The sequence below is a fragment of the Thermobia domestica genome, chromosome 2 (genome assembly GCF_964235325.1).
Source record: "Thermobia domestica chromosome 2, izTheDome1.hap1.1, whole genome shotgun sequence".
Taxonomy (NCBI): Eukaryota; Metazoa; Arthropoda; class Insecta; order Zygentoma; family Lepismatidae; genus Thermobia; species Thermobia domestica.
Genome location: NC_137455.1, coordinates 77,005,809 through 77,025,763, shown reverse-complemented (window position 1 = coordinate 77,025,763; position 19,955 = coordinate 77,005,809). Strand labels below are relative to the sequence as shown.

General features: G+C 34.8%; 1 protein-coding gene across 1 annotated transcript in view; it reads left to right on the top strand.

Annotated features, from left to right (window-relative positions):
* Positions 1–8,239: 8,239 nt before the first annotated feature.
* Positions 8,240–19,955, top strand: part of LOC145672908 (uncharacterized) — a 196,141-nt gene continuing 184,425 nt past the window's right edge. Inside the window, exon 1 of the mRNA XM_081742138.1 lies at positions 8,240–8,398. Within this exon, the coding sequence (XP_081598264.1) occupies positions 8,346–8,398 (53 nt within the window). The 5' untranslated portion in view covers positions 8,240–8,345. The remainder of the gene's footprint in view (positions 8,399–19,955) is intronic.

Here is a 19,955-nt window from a genome sequence, read left to right as displayed (position 1 = left end):
TGTTTATTTGCTTCTTAAGCATCTCTACAACAAAAGCTTATGTACCTTTATATTATGTAGGTGTTCTTCATTAGTTGTGTACACACTATATAGCAGTCTATATCTTGTTATTTACATTATGTAGAGGACACTTCTCACGACTTCACAACATATGTATGTTCACTTCACCCTCACAGGTGGGGTGGTGTATAATTTACCTTGTGCGATTCACTTCTTTCTGTGCATGTTACTTCAGACACGATATGAATCATACTTTATTTTCAAAATGCAGAAGGTCTGTCCTATTCATACATAATTGTCAATCGGCCGTGCTGCCATTTCTGTGTAAGAAATTTTCACTTTCATGCTTACTATGCTCACTTCCCCATGAATTACTCTATACCTTTTTTGCTAATAGGAGACAAATAGTTAATGAACGTGGTTATGAAATTATTATTTTCAGTACTCTCCCACCGGGAATTGAACCTGGGACCTTGTGCACTAAAACTCATGTACTAGCCACTATACAAACGGGGAGGGCTAGTTCAGTTGTTCTTTTACACCGTAGTAGCGCCTTCGACATCTCTCCTTTCCATACATAAACGTGCGTATTCCTCTAGAGAATCGGAAGAGTTCATATCTAAATTTCAAAAAGATGTAACTCGGATCCTTTTTGAAAATCATCAATTCAATAAAAATAATACCTATAGAATTGTGTGCTTCTTCAAACATTGATAATAATTTCTTCGATTTGAATTCATGTTTTATGCTTAATGCTTGATCTAGATATAGTTGCTGCCAGAAATGATCTTTTATTCATTTTGGATGTGTCAGTTAGTATTCACACTGTTTCAGTTTTTATATTGTTTATATCATAAAACTGCTGGATACATTCATACAAATCTGTAAATTTTGGTGAAATATAGCGAAAAGGAAGTTTGAAAGGATGGGTTTAATAGTTGTGATACCGATTCGTATTCAACACTAAGACACAGTAATAAAGTGACTTTCAAAATTTTGTTTTGAATTTTCCAGGGAAGAATAGAAGTCTGATACACCCACTCTTAAACAGATACACAATATGAGTGCAAAGTGAAAATGGCTGGAATGTTATTGTTCTCTTTTGCTTTTAAAAAAAGAAACTACAGTTTTAATAACCTGTATTTTTCAATTAATGCTATTGGGCCTTATGCAAAGTCATTCTGACACGTGTTTAGTGCCATACTAAAGAGTTCGACTAATACATGTTTCCTGCGGTAGTCAGGTCTTTAGTGTGTCGCTAATCATACGACGAAACGACTCTGCATAAGGCCCAATGTGTTTAAGCCCCTGTAGATAGTCGTACTTTTCCACAGTACGCCTATATTTTAACTGGTGTGGCCCACGAGACGAGAACAGGATGTTTGTCACGTCTCGTCTCAATTCTCAAGAAATTCTTTCTAGTTCCTTCTTGTAAAAGCTTTTATCATCTCGTCTCGACATTTTCTCGTCTCATTTTGGAAATTTATTTACAAAATCCCTGATCATTTTCTTAAGTTATCAGAATCCTTCTGTGTCACGAGATGTCCAGAAAAGTGTGATATAACAACAGTTAAACCGAATTTGTTACTGAAGTATATTGGGTAATGACTTGCATATCTTAAAAAGTTCATAAATACTAGTCGTTGTGTTCGTACATTCACTTTAACAATTTATAATTCTTATGCTATGAATCATATAGTCCTAAAACAGTGTTTGTACTAGATTTGGGTGAACTAGTGTTCCTTACGAGATTCGTGATTTATCACCTTGTCTTGATTATCTTCTCCAAAACAAGGTGAGAATTGTCTTGTTTGCCCTGACATCTCGAATTGAAAAACGTGCTTCTTGTTTCATGCATGAGGAACATTAATTTTATCTAATATTTCTTGTATGGACTTTTAAAGAAATATGGTGGATAAAAACACCTTAAGTTAGACTAAAATACATGTACAAACATTCTTGCAAACGTTAAAAAATAATTTTCTTTATTCAAATGTTAAAATTACATCATTCCATTATTTATATGGATAGATAATTCAACAGATTTTCTTATATAAAAAATTGAGAAGCCCTTCATATCTTTGCAATACACCAAAGTGAAACAACGCAATTTCTGGGTAACGGTAAGTCAATAACTACCTGCAATCAATTTTTATATTTTATACCACAAGAGTACAATGTTTTTATTCATATTATGTTTTAACATAGTCACGCTGGTTCACAATGCACATGGTTTACTGTCGTACAAACTTTCAGATACCCTCTGTAAAAAAGGCTTTTGGTTGCGCGCCAAGCCGTGAATGCACCACTTCAATCATCTGTTGATTGGGGCGGAATCGAAGACCTCAAAGAACATCTTTAATTGGACCAAAGAGTTGGCAAACCGATGGGGCGAGATGGGGACTGTATGCAGGATTGAACAATGCCATCAGTTGATGCTGTAGCTGGACGCCCGGCTCTTTCCTCATTCTTCAAGCTTGCTCTAGCAGTTTTGAATTGTTCAATCCACTGGTAAACACTTCACTATGGTAACAAATTGTCCCCGTAATGTGCTGAAAGTTTTCTATGACTTTCCGCTCATAGTGCACCTTCAGACCACAAAAATCGGATGATAGAACGCCATTCTTCTTTTATGCACACAGAGAGTGGTCCGGTAACATTTACTTCCCAACAGAGCAAAACGAAGTGATGTGATCACACTTCAACTTACTACGGTCGAAGCTAAGGGTGACATCTAGCATCTGGTGAGCACACAATGCCGTAGAACCAACCTGAAAAAAATAAGATATTGCTGTTACTTATTGACTTACTCTCGTAAAATATGGAAAAAGAAATTAAGATGTAAATTTAATACTGTGGATTATGTACGTGTTGGTATATATATGCATAGATTAGAAAAAAAAGGTATTTATCAAAATGGTCTTAACAAATATTTATTGTTGATAAATGTGTTCCATCAGATCCTAACACTTATACATTTTAAAAAAATAGAATGGCGATGAACTTAAAGGAATATTTAATACATAAGAATTACAAAAAGTAATTATTGATTTCAAGAGGAAATATTTAATTGGTAAGTATTTAAACCTAGAAAAGATATAATGTATATTAAATGGTGAGGTTATAGGCAGTGCCGTGGGTTGTAAGCGCCCGGGGCGAGAATTTCAAGGCGCCCCTCATTGTGTTATGAAAAACAATCGGAGTGTATTCTGTACTCCTAAATTTAAATTTGGAATTTAAAATGATAATATAAGATAAAAGAAGTTAGTATTATGTCATTTTTAAATTGAATTGCTTTTGTAGTTAAAAGATAAAAGTAAATGGAAACATGATTTTGAATTATTGAAATCGATTGATATTCTTGTTTATTTTGAACTTGATACACATCAACATGGTAATAGCATAGAATATACAAATAATGATACAAATATTAAACTCCAAGATTAAAAAAAAAAAAAAAAAAAACTCACAGAAAGCTGGAAAGAGTTCCAGTTGAATAATCCTAGACGATGTTTTACATTACCGGCAATTTTCAAATTCAAATACTCTATAGGGAGTCCTTCAAGGATCTAATCTCGTGTTTCTTTTGTTATAAATGATATTTCTCTGTGTATTAAAAGTTCTCAAGTTTTTCATTTTGCCTACAATCTCAAATTATACTCCAAAGTAAGTTCAATTGATGACTGCGTGAAACTTCAATAGGATCCACGGAGTTCAAATATGGCGTGATAAGAACCAATTAGTCCTGAATGTGTCTAAATGTAAATCTGTATCTTTCACGAGGAAAGAAGATGCAATTAACTTTTCCTATACACTAAGTGGCACTTCCTTGTCTACCCCAATTATTATATCGAAGACCTAGGAGTTATATTTGATAGCAAATTAATCATTGCTGAACAAGTTGACGCAATAATGAGTAGTGCATATAGAAACCTAGGTTTAATTTATCGGATAAGCAGGATTTCTACAAAGAATCAACATTTATAAGGTTATATTTTTCGTATGTTGTACTATTTGGACACCAAATGTTACTACGTACTCTGATGCAATAGAAAATATATAGTTTAAATTTTTAAAAATACGAGAAAAAAGGTTTCTACCCTAAGTATGTCCCCTATGAAGACAGAGTAACGAATTTTAGTTTTCAAACATTATAAAAAAGGAGATGGGTGTTCGATCTGTTGTTCTTACATAAATTATTAAACGGTAAATTTGACTATCCAGAATTAGTTTCAGAAGTATTATTACGTGCCCCAATAGGTAAGACTAAAACAGCAAACGCTGGGACATTCTATTGTAGATAAGCAAGAACTAAAATATTACATAAGTCCAAGGGTGTGATCCTGGGGGGGGGCGAAGGGGGCCATGGCCCAACCAAAGCTCATGTGGGCCCGCTCATTGTATTTGTAAATTTATATTTGGCATAATTTTAATGCAATTTGTCTTAAAAATTCTCATATATGCTTTCTGCATCTGAATGCTCTCCCCAAATTTGCAGAGAAATCGGCGTCCTTGCATAAGTCTCCTCTGTGGAGAATGTATACTTCATATAACGAAATAATTAGATTTCATCTAGTAGATGTATTTAGTGTGTCCGAAAACAAGTTTAAAACAATTCTCAGGCAATAACTTCTTCATAATTAAACGACGTATATTTGTGTTTGTATAATAGTGTATAATAGTTGATTGATTGATTTTTAGTTTAGCGTCCCTTTCAGCAGCGAGGCTATATGAGACGTGGACTTACTGATTAACGTGGATTCCGAACCACATGATAGTGTATAATAGTGTATGATAGATAATTATCTATACGACACTATAACTGGGCATTAAGCCTGTTGCGTTGTCCTTATGAAATAAATAAATTTTACTTAGCCGTGGCCTGATCATTATTAAAATATCTAATTTAACATTATTTTTTAAAATTCATTTACCAACAGAACCTGAATTCCTTGAATTTTGTTGATTTGTCGTGAGGGCGCCCTGGTTATACGTCAAATATGAATTCATTATTTAAAACATTGTTTGTTCAGTCTTCAAAATGAGTTGTATGTTTAAACTTGATTTCTGTTAGTCTACCTTGAATTGCAAGTTGTGATTTTTTTTTTAAATAATAATACTTCATGTGTAGAGTTTAACTTGCGCAAGTAATTGATTTTAATGATGGAGAATGGTATGCTGCATTAACGCAACTTAATATACCATTTAGTTTTTCACAATGTATGAAAAAAAATCAAACCATTATATGGTGATGAACTTACTTATATAACACCAAGATATTAATCTTCCGTTCAATCTATTTTAGAAATTAATCCTGAAATGTTTGCATGTTAATGTATTATAAAAATAAGAAAAAACAAGTTAATAAAACATAGTTCAAAATTAAAAGATCATTGTTTGATTGGTATTACACGTGGATCACATTTATTTGGTATTATAAATTAAAATACCAGTGGCGTATTTACGATTTTGTTTCGGGAGGGGCTTTGCTAACTTTCGGGGGGGGCTTTGCCTGGAAATGTGAAAATTCTGCAAGATATTTCATTTACTTTACTATGCTAAGTAAGATTTCGGGGGGGGGGGATTAAGCCCGGAAGCCACCCCCCTAAATACGTCACTGGAAAATACAAATGAATTTAATGACTGAGTATTTGCAAAGACCGCGTGAAGAAACTCCAGTATTAATACGTGCTAAACTTACATGTGTTCTAGATAATATACCGAATATTCTTAATGGGTGATATCAATAAAACGGAGAAGTTACTCATTACGCCCAATTTTGAAGTAGTTACTAGCATTGGTATCAATAAAAAGAGAACTGAGCACTAGTCGTCTCGGCTGACCTCGGAGAAGCCCCGCCCTTTTGAAGTAACCACACCTCTATTCTCGAGCCGAATAACTACTCCGCGTTTGATATCAATAAAAATCAAGACTCTTCTGTGATGCTAGTAACTTCTCCAAATTTGTGGAGCAAGCTAAATAGGTGACTCCGTGCGAAATATTTCAGAGTATATGATTGTTTTGCTATGTAGTAAAACTTATAAATTGCATAGAAATGTTGCAAATGGAGATTACAAAAAACATAGGTTCATGAAAGAAAATGTAAAGTAGTTAGCACAACATTTTTTAGGAGAATCAACGGAAATTTGGGATGGTGCACTACGTAATGGCAAAAAGATGCGGGTTTTCTTGCTTTACGTGAGTGATCCGGGATTCCAGGTCTGAATTGAATGTCAGGGGATTCTGTTGTGGCTCAAAGTACTGTGTCTATGACTACTACAAGTGTAATGGATGCGATTATTGCGAAATCTGAAAATTGATTGTTTTCGGAGGTGTGTGTAATATTCAAACAGCAAAGGCAGAGTGGCAAGAACAATATACATTTCCGGGTGCTATTGGAGCACTTGACTATAAACACGTGGCAATAAAGAAACCTAGTACTTTGGAGACGAATACGCTAATAGGAAGAGCTCCTTCGTGGCTAAGCGGATAGCGTACATGCCTTTGGCATGAGAGACCCGCGTTCGATTCCCGGCGGGAGTTCATATGGTTCGGATTCCAAGTTATTCATCCGTCCATATAGCCTCGCTACTGAAAAGGACATTAAACTCAAAATCAACTCAACTCAACGCTGATAGGAAGGTTGTATACATGAGAATGTATATTTTTTTATGCCAAGGTGAAAGGGGACGCGTATGGTGTGGAAAACGCAATCAGATGGATGTGCTTTATGACGTGACTGGCTGGACTATTTAAAAAAGGAAACAAAGGGACCAAGTGTCTGATTTCGTTCTTCAAGCCAAACAATCTACAAAGACCTTGGACAACACGTGATATGCACTTGTCGTGCTAATCTTGATATTGCTGGATTCCAATCAACATCCATCAGTTCCAAGAAGTTCGTTCCCGTGGTTTCAGTATTACTTTCTTGTTTCCCGTTTTCTTTTTCAAATTAGTTTTTTTTTCTTAATGCTCGCTCGGATATTAAAGATTCTCTTTTGGATTTGTCTCCTCATTTGTAGATGTATTTGATATTTCGTTGCATTTCACTGTAATTGCCTTCAAAGCTTCGGCTTTCCTTCGTTTACTTTCTGGTAACTGTGACTTTGAAAGTACCACTGGAATTTTTATAATATCCACAAATGCACTTAAATTGAAACTGTCGTTGCTACTTGTCCCTTCCATGGCGTTTAGGATATTACGCCATAAGTTAAAAACAACGAAATGACCGCGCGACGGATGGGAGAAATGAGTAATCACTTCTTTTATTGATACGACTCAGTGCTACGTGCAGAGGAAGCGCGAGTAAACGTTCATAAATCTGGAGCAGACTAGACCTGAGTAGTGGCTTGTTTTATTGATACGAAATTGAGGGAGGAGATTACTCCAGGTGTAGTTACTCCGATTCTCGAGCAGGACTTCTCAGGAGTAGTTACTTATTTTTATTGATATCACCCAATGTATATATTGATATTGTAAAACAACAATGAAATTACAAGTACTATTACAGGTGCTACAGGAACTCGTATAACTGCAAAACCCCTATGTGTTGCCATTACTTTTATTTACGCACATACTTATAATCGGTGACGTTCATGTTTCCGTAAAACGCACTCCTGATGTGCAACAGGGCAGACTTGTAGCCAGCCTAAAAACATAGGGGAAGCGGCGGCTGAAGTAAGGGGGGCCCGATCCAACCATAGTATAGTTCATCACTGTATTATGGTTCATTTGCAAGCCTACTGTGAAAATGTAAGGGGGGACTGCAAACATTTAGGGGGACCAGCCCTCTAAACCCCCTCTGGATACGGGCCTGCAAACGGGCACACAAGCTTCACTCTGCTGTGACTAATTATATAACATTCATGCTTTTAATTAAACACCCAACAGAAGTTAGTTTGTGTCTTTTGCACTATTATATCTGTGACATATGTCCGGACAATGGTTTTATACACAGATCACGAAAGAATTTTAATTTTTGAACAATTACTTCTGGTGGTCCCCTTAAATTTTATTTATGTTAAGGGGGTATTGTCATATCGTCCAGCGCAAATATTTTCGAAGGCAATGGAAAGGAAATAGTGAAATAATTATAATTTTTAAGAATTATTCCTAGTTATGTGCCTAAACTTGACCTGCATGTCAGATACCTCAGATTTGAGCATAAAGTTGTTCACATTTTATTTACAAATTTACAGACCGACATTAAAGAAAAGAAAACCATGATTATTTAAGAACTATCGTAACCAACCCTGTTTAAGAGTTTCATTTGAATAGCTTGTGGAATATGAATAGTGTAAGATAACTGAAATATTTTTATTTGTATATGAATAATACCTTTTAAAATGTCGTCATCTGTGCTAGAAAGATTACGGAAGTCTGTAACATTCGATGAAACGTAAGTATTATGTCATTTATTTTAAAGATATATTTTTCTTAGTGATTTGACGCAGTGCAAAGGATGTAGTCGTAACTGCTCGATTTGAATGTTTCATTCCTTCTATGTTTTATTAACAAATTAGTTACTGAAACCCCTATGATCAAGATATTACATTGTATAAAATATGTTTTTTTTGGCTATTATATGCAAATTATACTGTATGCGTTTCATAATTCAGTGTTCCTAACATTCCGTATTGAAGAGAATGGAATAGAATTTAAATTTATGAGCGATGAAACCTGTTTCAAAGTTTAAATTGACTATATAGAGAGCTATAACTTTGTTATAAATCAAACTTATACAGTTTCTAATAGATTTTCGGTTCATGTAGCCCTGAAATTGATCCATAGAAGTTAATTTAGGGGCCACACCCGGGGACAAATGTGTATAGTGAAACATTCCTTCATAGAAGTAGTATGCTTTCTACACTTTAGTTGGGCATGACATTAGCCTCCTTTGATCAGGTAAACTTGAGGAGTACCAGCAGAAACAATTGATTAAAAACTGCAATTATTTCAGTAATGCCTTTTAGACATATTTTCTCGAAGCCTCTCCACCGATTGCGTACAGGTTTGCAATATGCCCGCAATCGTATACATTAAATAAGCCTACCGATGTGCAGTTATATGTTACAAATAATATATTTGTGCTAAAATTCTGCTGGTGGGCCCCACGATTGCAGGAACAGAACTCTATTTAAAGCGCTATTTTTCTAATTACCGGTACTTTTGGTTATGTTAATATAGTCGGTAGTACTCCTGTTTCATTTTCGTACTTTAGTTGTGACCGTATTTCGCGTATACTTGTTATTTCCGTCATTAAGTACATATGAATTTATATGTATACTGCACAAAGGCAGTATCGTTCACTGTTTCCTGTTGCAAACTCCGTTGTACTGAGAAATAAAACAGACAATGATTCACCCGTCGCTTTGTGATCGCCACTGTGGAATTTTTGGGGGCAGTATGGAGTGTCCCTGATAGAATCAATCGGCACCTTTCTCTCCCTTATTGCACCATATACTTCGTAGGTTAGTTACTAAGATAGTGGGTTTGAAATATTTGACACATTATGCTGTGTTGGCAGTTTACCTAATATAGCCTCATTACCAACCTTCATATAGTATAGGATTAAACTTCAATTTTCTTTGTAATTAGTCACCACCGACATTATCTTCTTTGTTCGGGTGATGCTTAAGTTTCGTATAATTCTTTCAGCTTGAGAGGACACCTCGAAATTTAACCTTATAGATTTACCTGTATACTTATAAACGATTACTTGTGAGAAAAAACACACCTACCTGCGCTTGGTCACTACAAGCTGACTTTTTATAATTGCATAGTAATGGACTACAATTTGTAACGCTGTTTCTATATTCACAGTTGATTGACATGTTATCCATCTACATAAGAAAGTTCATTGCTGTCCCATTTTAGGAGCGCATAGATTTGTAAAGAATATGGAGGAAATATGAAATGTTATTTCACAAGAGCAAGAAATCAACAACAATTGTATATAAGAATCTAGCCTCTAACACCTCTATCAATGTTCTGAAAGTTAAAGTAGTTTTGCTGGCTACATAACCTGACACATGTTGGTTCGTGTTTTTTGAAACTATTTGTTTACGCGCATGCTCACCTTCGCTAACGTTCCTGTGCTACTACGCTAGCCTTTAGCTTCGCCCTTCCCTGATTCGGTTAGTTACACATCTTGCTTGTGATGGTCACTTATCACGTATTGGTTGGAGTTTTGTATTCTAGTTTTATAGCATGTGTCTGCACTCTGTATTTGAACGTGTAAGACGGTTCGAATTAATTTCGTAGTGAATGTCAAAAGTTAGAAGTTTTGAGATACATCTCTAAAAGGCTATAGTACAGGAAGTTCCTTAAACACTACTCTCCCCTTGTGAATTAACAGATTTTACCGGTAAATTTTAAAAAGAAATGTGCCCGTATCTTCTGCACCAATTAATCAAGACTTGAAACATGGTGTGTGAGTATCATCAGAATGAAACAAGAGGATAGAAAAACATTAAAAAATCTGAATTAATTCCAAGTCGTTCGGGTGGGAGCGAATTATAAATTTGATACCAACGTAAACTTTAGGTGTACATCTAATATAACCTCGGCATTGAAAATGGACGTAAACAAACATAATTAAAAATAATAATCCGAACTAAACAACCGGGAGTAGTAAAAAGTATATCTTAGTATCACTCAGGAAGACCTGGCCCTCTCTCAACAAGACGTATATTACATAAAAATACCTTTGATATTATACGGTGCTTATTTACATTGCTGAACTACCTGCAACCGTGAATTTTCATACACTGAAGTCAAGAATCAATTTTCGTAATGTTCCACAGAGACAATGCAATAAATCCATTCCATATTTTCCTGTATCACTATGGTGGGGCTTTTCACTTTATTTGCATGAATAGCTATGAGGACAATATTCTACATTTAACTCGCATTTTGTTTTTCTAGTGCTTTTTGATTTTCTTTTTTGTGCTTCACAGACTTCCTTGTCAAAAATCAGAAGTTATCTTCTGGATTGGATTTAGTTGATACAGTATTTCGTTTTTGTTACTTTAGACGTTCCATTTTCTACTACAAAATATACATATTGTGAGTTATCTTGATCGCCAACACGTCGTAACAACTATAGTCAGAGGGGACTTTTTTTCTTTTCTTTTTAGTATCGTACTTAAACTTTTATTGTGTTGGTACTTTCCGTTGTTCTTGGTATGCTTCACAAGGAAAATTCTTTGATATCGTACAGTGTATGGAAGCGGAAGGCAGGCAAGTAAGACAGTTGGTTAGGGCGCGGAAGGCCCAAGGTCGGTACTATACGGAGTTATTTTGGTTTGAGATAGTGGAAATAACACAAAGTAATTTGCTCTCGTGTGCCTACTGTGTGCACCACTCCTTTTGAATTATATTAATTGCAACTTACCCTATGAATGAGAAGTGTGTCGTCTACGTAAGTAAATTTCCAAATTAAAGAAGTCATATGGTTGACGTCACATTCTCTATATATGCCCTAGAAATACACGCATAGTAACTGATATTTTTTTCAAAGTGTAAGAGTGTCACTTGTGTGTGCTTTCTGTTGTAACCACATAGAATGCATCACTTAACGTGCATAAATCGTTCTAAGTAAATTTTTACGATTTTTCATATAATATTTGATCATGCTTAAAACTTACTGATGGTAATTGTAATATGAAGTTTGTTTGCGATCAGATCTATCACGTAAGACACACGTGGGTAACTATGACATAACTTTCGTACTAATTCACTTTTGGACAAAAATAATCTGGAAGTTAGATTTTTATTCCGTACATTGCGACTCTACCATTTTATTTCTGTTCATACAGTCAAGTGAGCAACCCTACTTGTAAATTAAATGGGAAAAGCATACCTTTTCCTTTATCTTTCTCCACTAAATGAAGATACGTTAGGTGAAGTACCTTGTCAATTACGATTTTGTCTAACTGATAAGTAGCGTAGCCTGCGAATAAAAGACATTTGAAATACCATTGAACGATATTGGGAGTGTAGTCTGGCCGAACTAGTGATATAAATAGTTGATGACCCTGGTTATGTAATGCAACATGATAAGAGCAGGAATCGCGGTTGCTCAGTGGTGAAAGTACTCATCTTTAGTGTGTGAGATTCCTGGTTCGATCTCAACTCATGCCAAGTGGATTTTATTGTGGATAAACACTGTGTGAGGGGGGTTTCGTGCGGTTTTATTTTCCTTACTACTATTTTCATTCCATCGTTTCCTTCATTGTCATTATCGCCGTCTCCTTGCAGCGATACAAAGAGGAGGGACGTTAAACTAAAAAGAAATTATAACATTGTTGTAGTCGAATTAAGTAGTACTGATGACTGTTCGTTTTCAGTTTTGGTTTAATGCCACTAATTTAATTACCACAAAATATATTAAAAAAAAAAAAAAACATACCCTTAAAGAAACTAAACTATAATTCCTCGCTAAATGCTTCATCAAATGAGAAAGGAAAGAAATAAAAAGACAAGAAAAAAATAAATAAAAGATTTAAAAAGTAGACGAAAGCTGTGAATCATTTAAGTGGGGGGATGCCATCATCCAAGCGCCGCCTACCTGAACATCTAGATTATAAAGACTCTCCTGAAGCATTACCCGTATGTTTTCCATCAGTGGTGAATGATATTTACTCTTAAACTTCTCATTAATTTTTCTAGTGTAAATCTCTAACGTCCTTCATCGGGAAATTCTAACGATGGTGGTTACTCATATTTCGTGGCATAGTCAAAATCGAGTTAAGGAGTATGTTACCTTGATAGTTTCAGATGTTTTTGAATTTAACAGGTGTTAAATTTGAGGACAAAATAAGAAACCCGTATCTTTTCGGTTTTTTTTTCTTTCTTTCTTTTCTAAATCATGACTTTAAATATACGCTGCCAAAAATTGCATCTCGGGTGCCATCTCTCACGTACAATTTTCGCAAAATATTAAAATACTCTATCTCTGAAACGGTTCAATGTATTTTATTGCTTTTGTTTTTAAAAGAAGGTAATTTACTGATTCAAATGATATCCTCCGCTTAGAAGTGTGTGTTCCTGTGAAACTTTTTATTTTATTTATTTATTTCACTGTTGATCAGTACTACATTCTTCGGGAAGGAAAACTTTCAATTTTAACAGGATTTATAGATAATGTTCATGTGATAACTTTGGTGGTTAATCTCTTGATTACAGTTTAATTTATCTTTCTTTTGACTTAGCAACTCTAATCCCAAGAATTCTGAGAATTTTATAGGGGTTGTATCTCTAAGAGTGCCACTTATCATGGAAAGGAAAATACGCCACCGCATTTTGGTTCTGTAATTTTTCGTAATAGTTTTGTAAAAATCTACTCTCAGACTTGTGCGTTAAATGCGATGGAATAATAAAAATATATTGAACAAAGTTGGAACTGATGAAATGTTTTTATTATTCTGAATTTCCATTGAAGCTTCCGAATCATGAAAGGTCTTCTGGAACTATGTAAAACCATCCAGATCATTCCAGGATGTGACAGATTTATAGGATTATGTTCGATGTGTTGACTGCCATGCTTAGCATATAGCTGTAGCTGTATCCTAGCATATATGATCTAGTCAAGTTTGACGCGTTAGTGAATCTCTGGCTAAGTGTCACAGGCCTGCAAAATATCGTGTTGAAGGTTATCTGTGTTCCGAATTTTTATACTGTATTTCATTGTTTTAACCCTTTTAAAAGAAAATCGTTTAGAGTTTCATTAGGAAGCTTCTGTTATTATCTTAATTGCCTTAGATTAATAGTTCGTTATCCCATTGTCTTTAGCATAATAACTCAGACTATCGAGTAGCGCAATACTTTTCCTCACCTATACAAAATTTGGATCTTTTCCTGAAATCTTGACGAAAAGGGTTGTTTTCGAGCAGAGGGGATTGAGGTATTGGAATTTCCACGAAGGTTATTTCGAAAACTAATACTTGAATTATTGAAATACGAAAAGTCTGCAGAAGTTAAAAGAAATATTTTCGAACTATATATGTAGTGCAAAATTGATTTTAAAAATTAGGGATCTCCTGTTCACACCCTAGGTCTATTACTTTGGATTCATGGTTTGTACGTTTATTGTCGTCAGAATAAATCACTTCGAGTGATGCAACACATGTCTCACGGAAATTTGTATTCATGGGGATTTTTTTTTTTTTCGTAGAATAGAATCCGTGAAGTTAAAATAAAAGTCAACATCAACTCGTCATTAAAAGTAACTAAACCTGTATTTCAACATAATATCTATGATATTAAAGTTTCCAAATCTTTCTTTTACAAAATTAGCCATTGAGGATTTGCGTAAGGTAGAAATGTGAAATTCGGTATATAAATTCTTAATTAAAATCAATGACATGTAGAGATGCAAGGGCTCGGAAAAAAACCGGCTTTTTTGGAAAAAAACTCGGTTTTTTCTGCTTTGCTTTTTTGCTTGGGAAATTTTGGGCTTTTTTCAAAATACTGCTTTAAATTGATAAAACAGACTTTGTATCGCTTCTCTATAACACAAAAAATCATTTAATTAGTGGTTGATGCTGATAATAATATAAAACATCGAAAACAAACTATGAATTTCGAAAAAGTATTTCAAACAATTTTTCTTCAACATATTTACATTATGAATTCCACAGGATTAACCAATGTATATAATAAGAATTTTTTAACCTCCTATATACAAAAGTAAGCAGAGTTGGAAAGAACCGTGGTTGTTTTTGAAAATGCCGAAAACCCGTTTTTTGGGGGATGTTTTAAACCAGGCTTTTTTGGTTTAAACCAGGCTTTTTTGACTTACATTTTTTGCTTTATGTATTTATATTACATATTCACAGAAATAAGTTTGTTTCGCCTTGACGTTATTATGCAACAGCGGGGTTATGCCGGAAGAACTCCCATAAGCTTAAAGAAGTGCGGTCAGTAAATTTCTTAAGTTGAGAATCTCCCGCCCTAGCCATTGGGAAAATCCCGTCATTACTTGAAATGTAAGACAATAACGGGAAAATCCTGTTATTGCTTTGCATGTAAAATTTAAAGGTCAACGTACCATAATCAGTACGCTAAAACTGAGGTATTAAATTACAAATTTAGTACCGGTACGTAGATATCATTGAAAGTCCAATCCAAGCTAATGTTGGAAGCTACGTAGGTAATCGATAAATTATGCCAATTTCTATCAATATATTTAAGCAATCTTGGCTTCTTTATAAAACAACACGCATTTAGGCATGCAGAAATATACAATTTGGTTTGTTTCGTATATTTAGGCTTAACATCCTTACGAAATACCGAGGTTATCAAGGAGAAGACTGTCGCTTAAACTGACATCCGAACCGCTACTTGGGTTACGCATGAAAGAAGGGTTGTGGTTCGACCTAGAATTGAACATGGGACACCTTGATTAAAAGGTGAAAGGGAAATAAAACTATTGCAGGTGGTTTGATATCTGGAAACGTCACCATGAATTTCACACGATTCGCATTTTTCATTCTTTTTATTTTTTTGGTTTAAACCAGTTATTAAAAAAAAAGTTGGTGTTAACCAGCCAACCCTAAAAGCAAACACTTCTTTTTAAAGAATACACAAATAACTAGCAAAATAGTATGTAGTATTTTTGCTTCAAAATATTCCATACCCTTTTTTGAAACAAAATAAAATTAAAATAAAACATAAGAGAAATACTTAGATTTATATGATACACTTAAAGGCTGCACATCTAGAGCTTTTGGTTCTGTATATTCTTGAAATTCTACAGTTAAGTTTTATAGAACCACCATCACAGTTTACCCAATCCTCAAGTTTTCTGAATTTTTAACAAGAGGGATTCAACATATCATTACGGAACTCCACCCCTCCCCCCCAAAAAAAAGACTACGGAATATATTTAAGTTAAGCTAAATACAACTGCACAACAAACATGACTGAGTAATTAGCTTTTGAGCTTCTATCGGGAAGTCCGGCATTCAACCAGCATTCGACCATTCTGACAAAGCTTTTCTTCATTCCATCTGTGAATGTAGAAATAGTGCGTGTACTGTGAGTTGGGCGACTTTCTTCTTTATTGTTTTTAAATCGTTATTATTACTAATTACCAGCAGTGACGGTTTTGCGAAGGTTAGGGAGGCGGTCTTTCGGACTGAAGCCCGTTCCCCAAAGTTACGGAATGTCTGCAACAAACGAAATACCTATTATTTATGCCTTTACTCATAAACTTTAAGCTCCCGTCAAATAAAAATTACGAATGTTTAAAAAAAACTAAACATTAGTAAGAAACCCTTCCCAAAATACTTTTCTAAATCCGCCACTGATTCTGAGTATAAAATGATTTTTAAAGTTGTATCCGGAAGATTATTGCTAAACATATAAACGAAACGAAATATTAGTTATGCCTGTACTCATAAACTTCAAGCACTTCCCAAATAAAATTAGGACTTTTTAGGAAACGAAACAATCAGAAAAACCCCTCCTAAAGTACTTTTCTAAATCCGCTACTGATTATTTGTATAAATTGGTATTCAAGGTTGTGTCCGGAAAATTAATGCTAAATCACTTCACAGCTACAGTATAACAGAAATGTGGAAGTACGGTTTGACGGATATATTGAAAAACGTACGCTTTGACGGATAAATAGAAAAACGGGTAAGTTTAACTTTTGCGCTAGAAGCTAGAGTACTAAAAGCTCTTAGAAATGAAACACGGATGACAAACTAGAGAAGAAAAAAGATGTCGATAACTCAAAAGTTAAAATAAAGTTAAATAGCCTCTAAAATTACCTTCAAATACTACATTCTTCATGTTAGCTTTAATTCGTAAAACATGTACTCCATCCATCTTGATGGTGAATTTCAGAGCGAAATATGACATTCAGGTCATGGAATCCTTATCTAACTATAGAATATACTATAAGAAAGCCAAAGTTGAAAAAAGCCAAAATTTCCAAAATTCTCGTTTTTTTCCCAAAAAAGCCTGCTTTTTATGTGAAAAAAACCATCGATTCAAAAAAGCCGGCTTTTTTGCATCTCTAATGACATGTGTGTTCCAGTGTTTTTTTAAAATTGCTTTCTTAAAGGGGAAAAGAGGGGCAATTTCTATCATTCAAATTTCGTTTTTTTTTTTTTTTTTTTTTTTTTTTTTTTTTTTTTTTTTTTTAATGTTGGAAGTGCTAAGTATTAGGACTTGCATAGATTTGGGGATATGAAATCCGATATATGAACTCCTAACGTACATGATAGGATGTCTGTCTTCGACTCCCCTGATATACTTTGAATACTGGAATAACTACACTATATGCACTGAAAAAACTGCTTATATAGCTATGAACAAAAAGTTCGTTTCCGAAAGAAAAAAAAAAAATAAAATTTCTAGTGTAACGTTTCATGGTTATACCTTTTAAGGTAAAGGGGACGAATGAAAAATTAGCGAGATGAAAATGTGGGAGAAAACAGGAGAGCCCCTAGAATACTCATGAATACGAATACCGTTTTCATGGTGTGGGACCGAACCAAGAGCCCATCGTATCAGAAGGTGAGCGTTCTACCATCCGTCCAATTTCGTTAATCCAGTCCTAGAAATCATAGTGCCATCATTCCTAACAACCCGAAATGGAATGTGAGAAAGAGAGAACTTCGTTCAGCGTTCCACAAGCAGGTAGTATAAGTACCTATGACAGAATAATGCATTATGAACCAGACTCTCGGATTAAATTTTTTTAAAAAATCATGGAAAGGAACACCTTTTTTCATGACGTGCGTGCAGTAAGTAAGGGATTGTTTCAATTTTGACTACCTAACTAGTGAAGTCTCAGCAAACCAAATATGCATTTGCACAAATTTAATTTGGTTTTCATCATAAATATGTTACAATTTCCAAATCATATAGACCAATATGATGATAAGTATTAAAAGAGTGTTAAGGTTCTGTACACAATCTGAATTAGCCATATGATAGGATTACAATGGAATTGTTGTAGTACTTAAGCATTATAAACTCTTCTGTACTTAAATTTGATAGAATAATAAAACCTGTAAAGCAACTTTGTTTAAAATAGCTAAGGGATGATACGCTTTTTGAAAACAAAAGATAAACAATGTCAAAATGTATTAAATAACCCCATGAAAACCTACGAACACGATGTTGTGCACCGCATACTCACGTGACCTGGGATCGAACAAAGACCTTTCCCACTAGGAGGTGAGTGCCCAACTCCAGAGCTACCGTACCCCCAAGACTTACGTTCATTTGACAGAACTAAGAACAGTGCCATTACTGTTATAATGAAACTACATTTAACACTTAGACCGAATTTCTTATCTCAGTTTTGCATTACGTAATTGTGCTCATCAATCTCACTCCCATTTTTCTACAGTTTTTGAAGAGAATGATGACTAGTGACTAGACTTGGGTGGCATATGACTGAGACAAAATAACATTCAATAGCATGGGCTCATTCTACTTCTTCAAACAACCGATAAAAGCACGTCAAATATTGTCAGCGAGGAAGGTGATGGTCGCCGTTTTTTTTTTTTTTTTTTTAATACTAAGGGGATCGAGTCAAATTTATGGTACGTGGTACAATAACAATTTTGAAACTTACTGTAATACTTGGAATAAACTAAGTAGAGCATCTAAAAGAGTCGTCGCGATTTACTGACATTTGGGATTGTGTTCTTGCATGACAACACTCGCCCACACAGTGCTAGGTGAATACAAGACCTTTTGAGCAAATTCAAGTAAGCCGTATGTGATTATCTCCGTACAGCTCGGACTTGGCTCCTTCTGGTTTTTATCTCTTTACTCACATGAAAAACTGGTTTAGGTCACAGTACTTTGCTGACGACAAGACTCTTCAAAATGCTGTGACAGATTGGTTGAATTCCCAGGCGGACGTGTTTTATACAGAAGGGATTTGTAAATCGGAGTAACACTATTGACACAACTACGTTGAAAATATAGGCCAGTTGCACTTCTCAAATATTGGTAGTTTTTTCTTAGTCCTTGCGTTTTTTATATTTACAGCCACAGAGCTTGCTTTCCGAATTATCGTCATGCTAAGGGTTACGCTGAGAAATTTTTAGCCTTATTCTTTGATTCTGAAATAGACTGAAAATGTGAAAAAGTGGGGACGGGACTGAGGTTCTCTTTAAAGCCTTAGATTGGCTGTTGCAAACGCAGCAGGCCATGGATTCGAGTCCTGTATTTTTTGTTGTCATTTTTTATTGGGAAAGGCTTGGGGACCATTTCAACAACCCAGCTGCTCACTCTTCGTAGTGATTTCTTTTCTTTCTTTTTTTTTTTTTTTTTTTTTTTTTTAATAAGATCTAATAACTTAGGAATAAGGAGAAAATTTATACAAAATTTCAACTTTCCAAGCCAAACGGTTTCAGAAATTGACAAAGAGCAGGAAAACATTTAACATCTATTTCCACTGTCTTAGGTAATTTATTTCGCAACACCCCATCTTACTTGTAGTCTACTAAAGTGTGAGGAGCATTTGTACAGAATTTCAGTTTCCTATGACCAAAGATCTCGAGGATCTGATGAAAGGTGACAAAAAGTTCAATCCTTCTTGTTCGGAAAATCCTATCTTACCTAAATAACAGGGTTAAATAGAATACTTAGGCAAAATTGCATGCTCAACATTTTAGGAGATTTGATGAACGGCGGAGAAAGATTCAAGCCCTCTTTCTCCGCTTAGGTGGCGAATTACGTAAAAATCTTACTTCGTCCATAGCCTATGGTTTGTGGAGGTTAGTGCAGAATTTCAATTTCGTATGCGTAACGATTTCGGAGATATGGTGAACATCGAGAAATAATTTAAGTTCCCTTTTTGGTGTTCTTCCCGTAAGGATCCGATTTCTCAAAACCATGTTTTATGGATAATGTTCCTCCAAAATTTCAGTTTCCTAAGACCAAATGTTTGAGATATGTCGAGCGACGAAACAAGTTTCAAT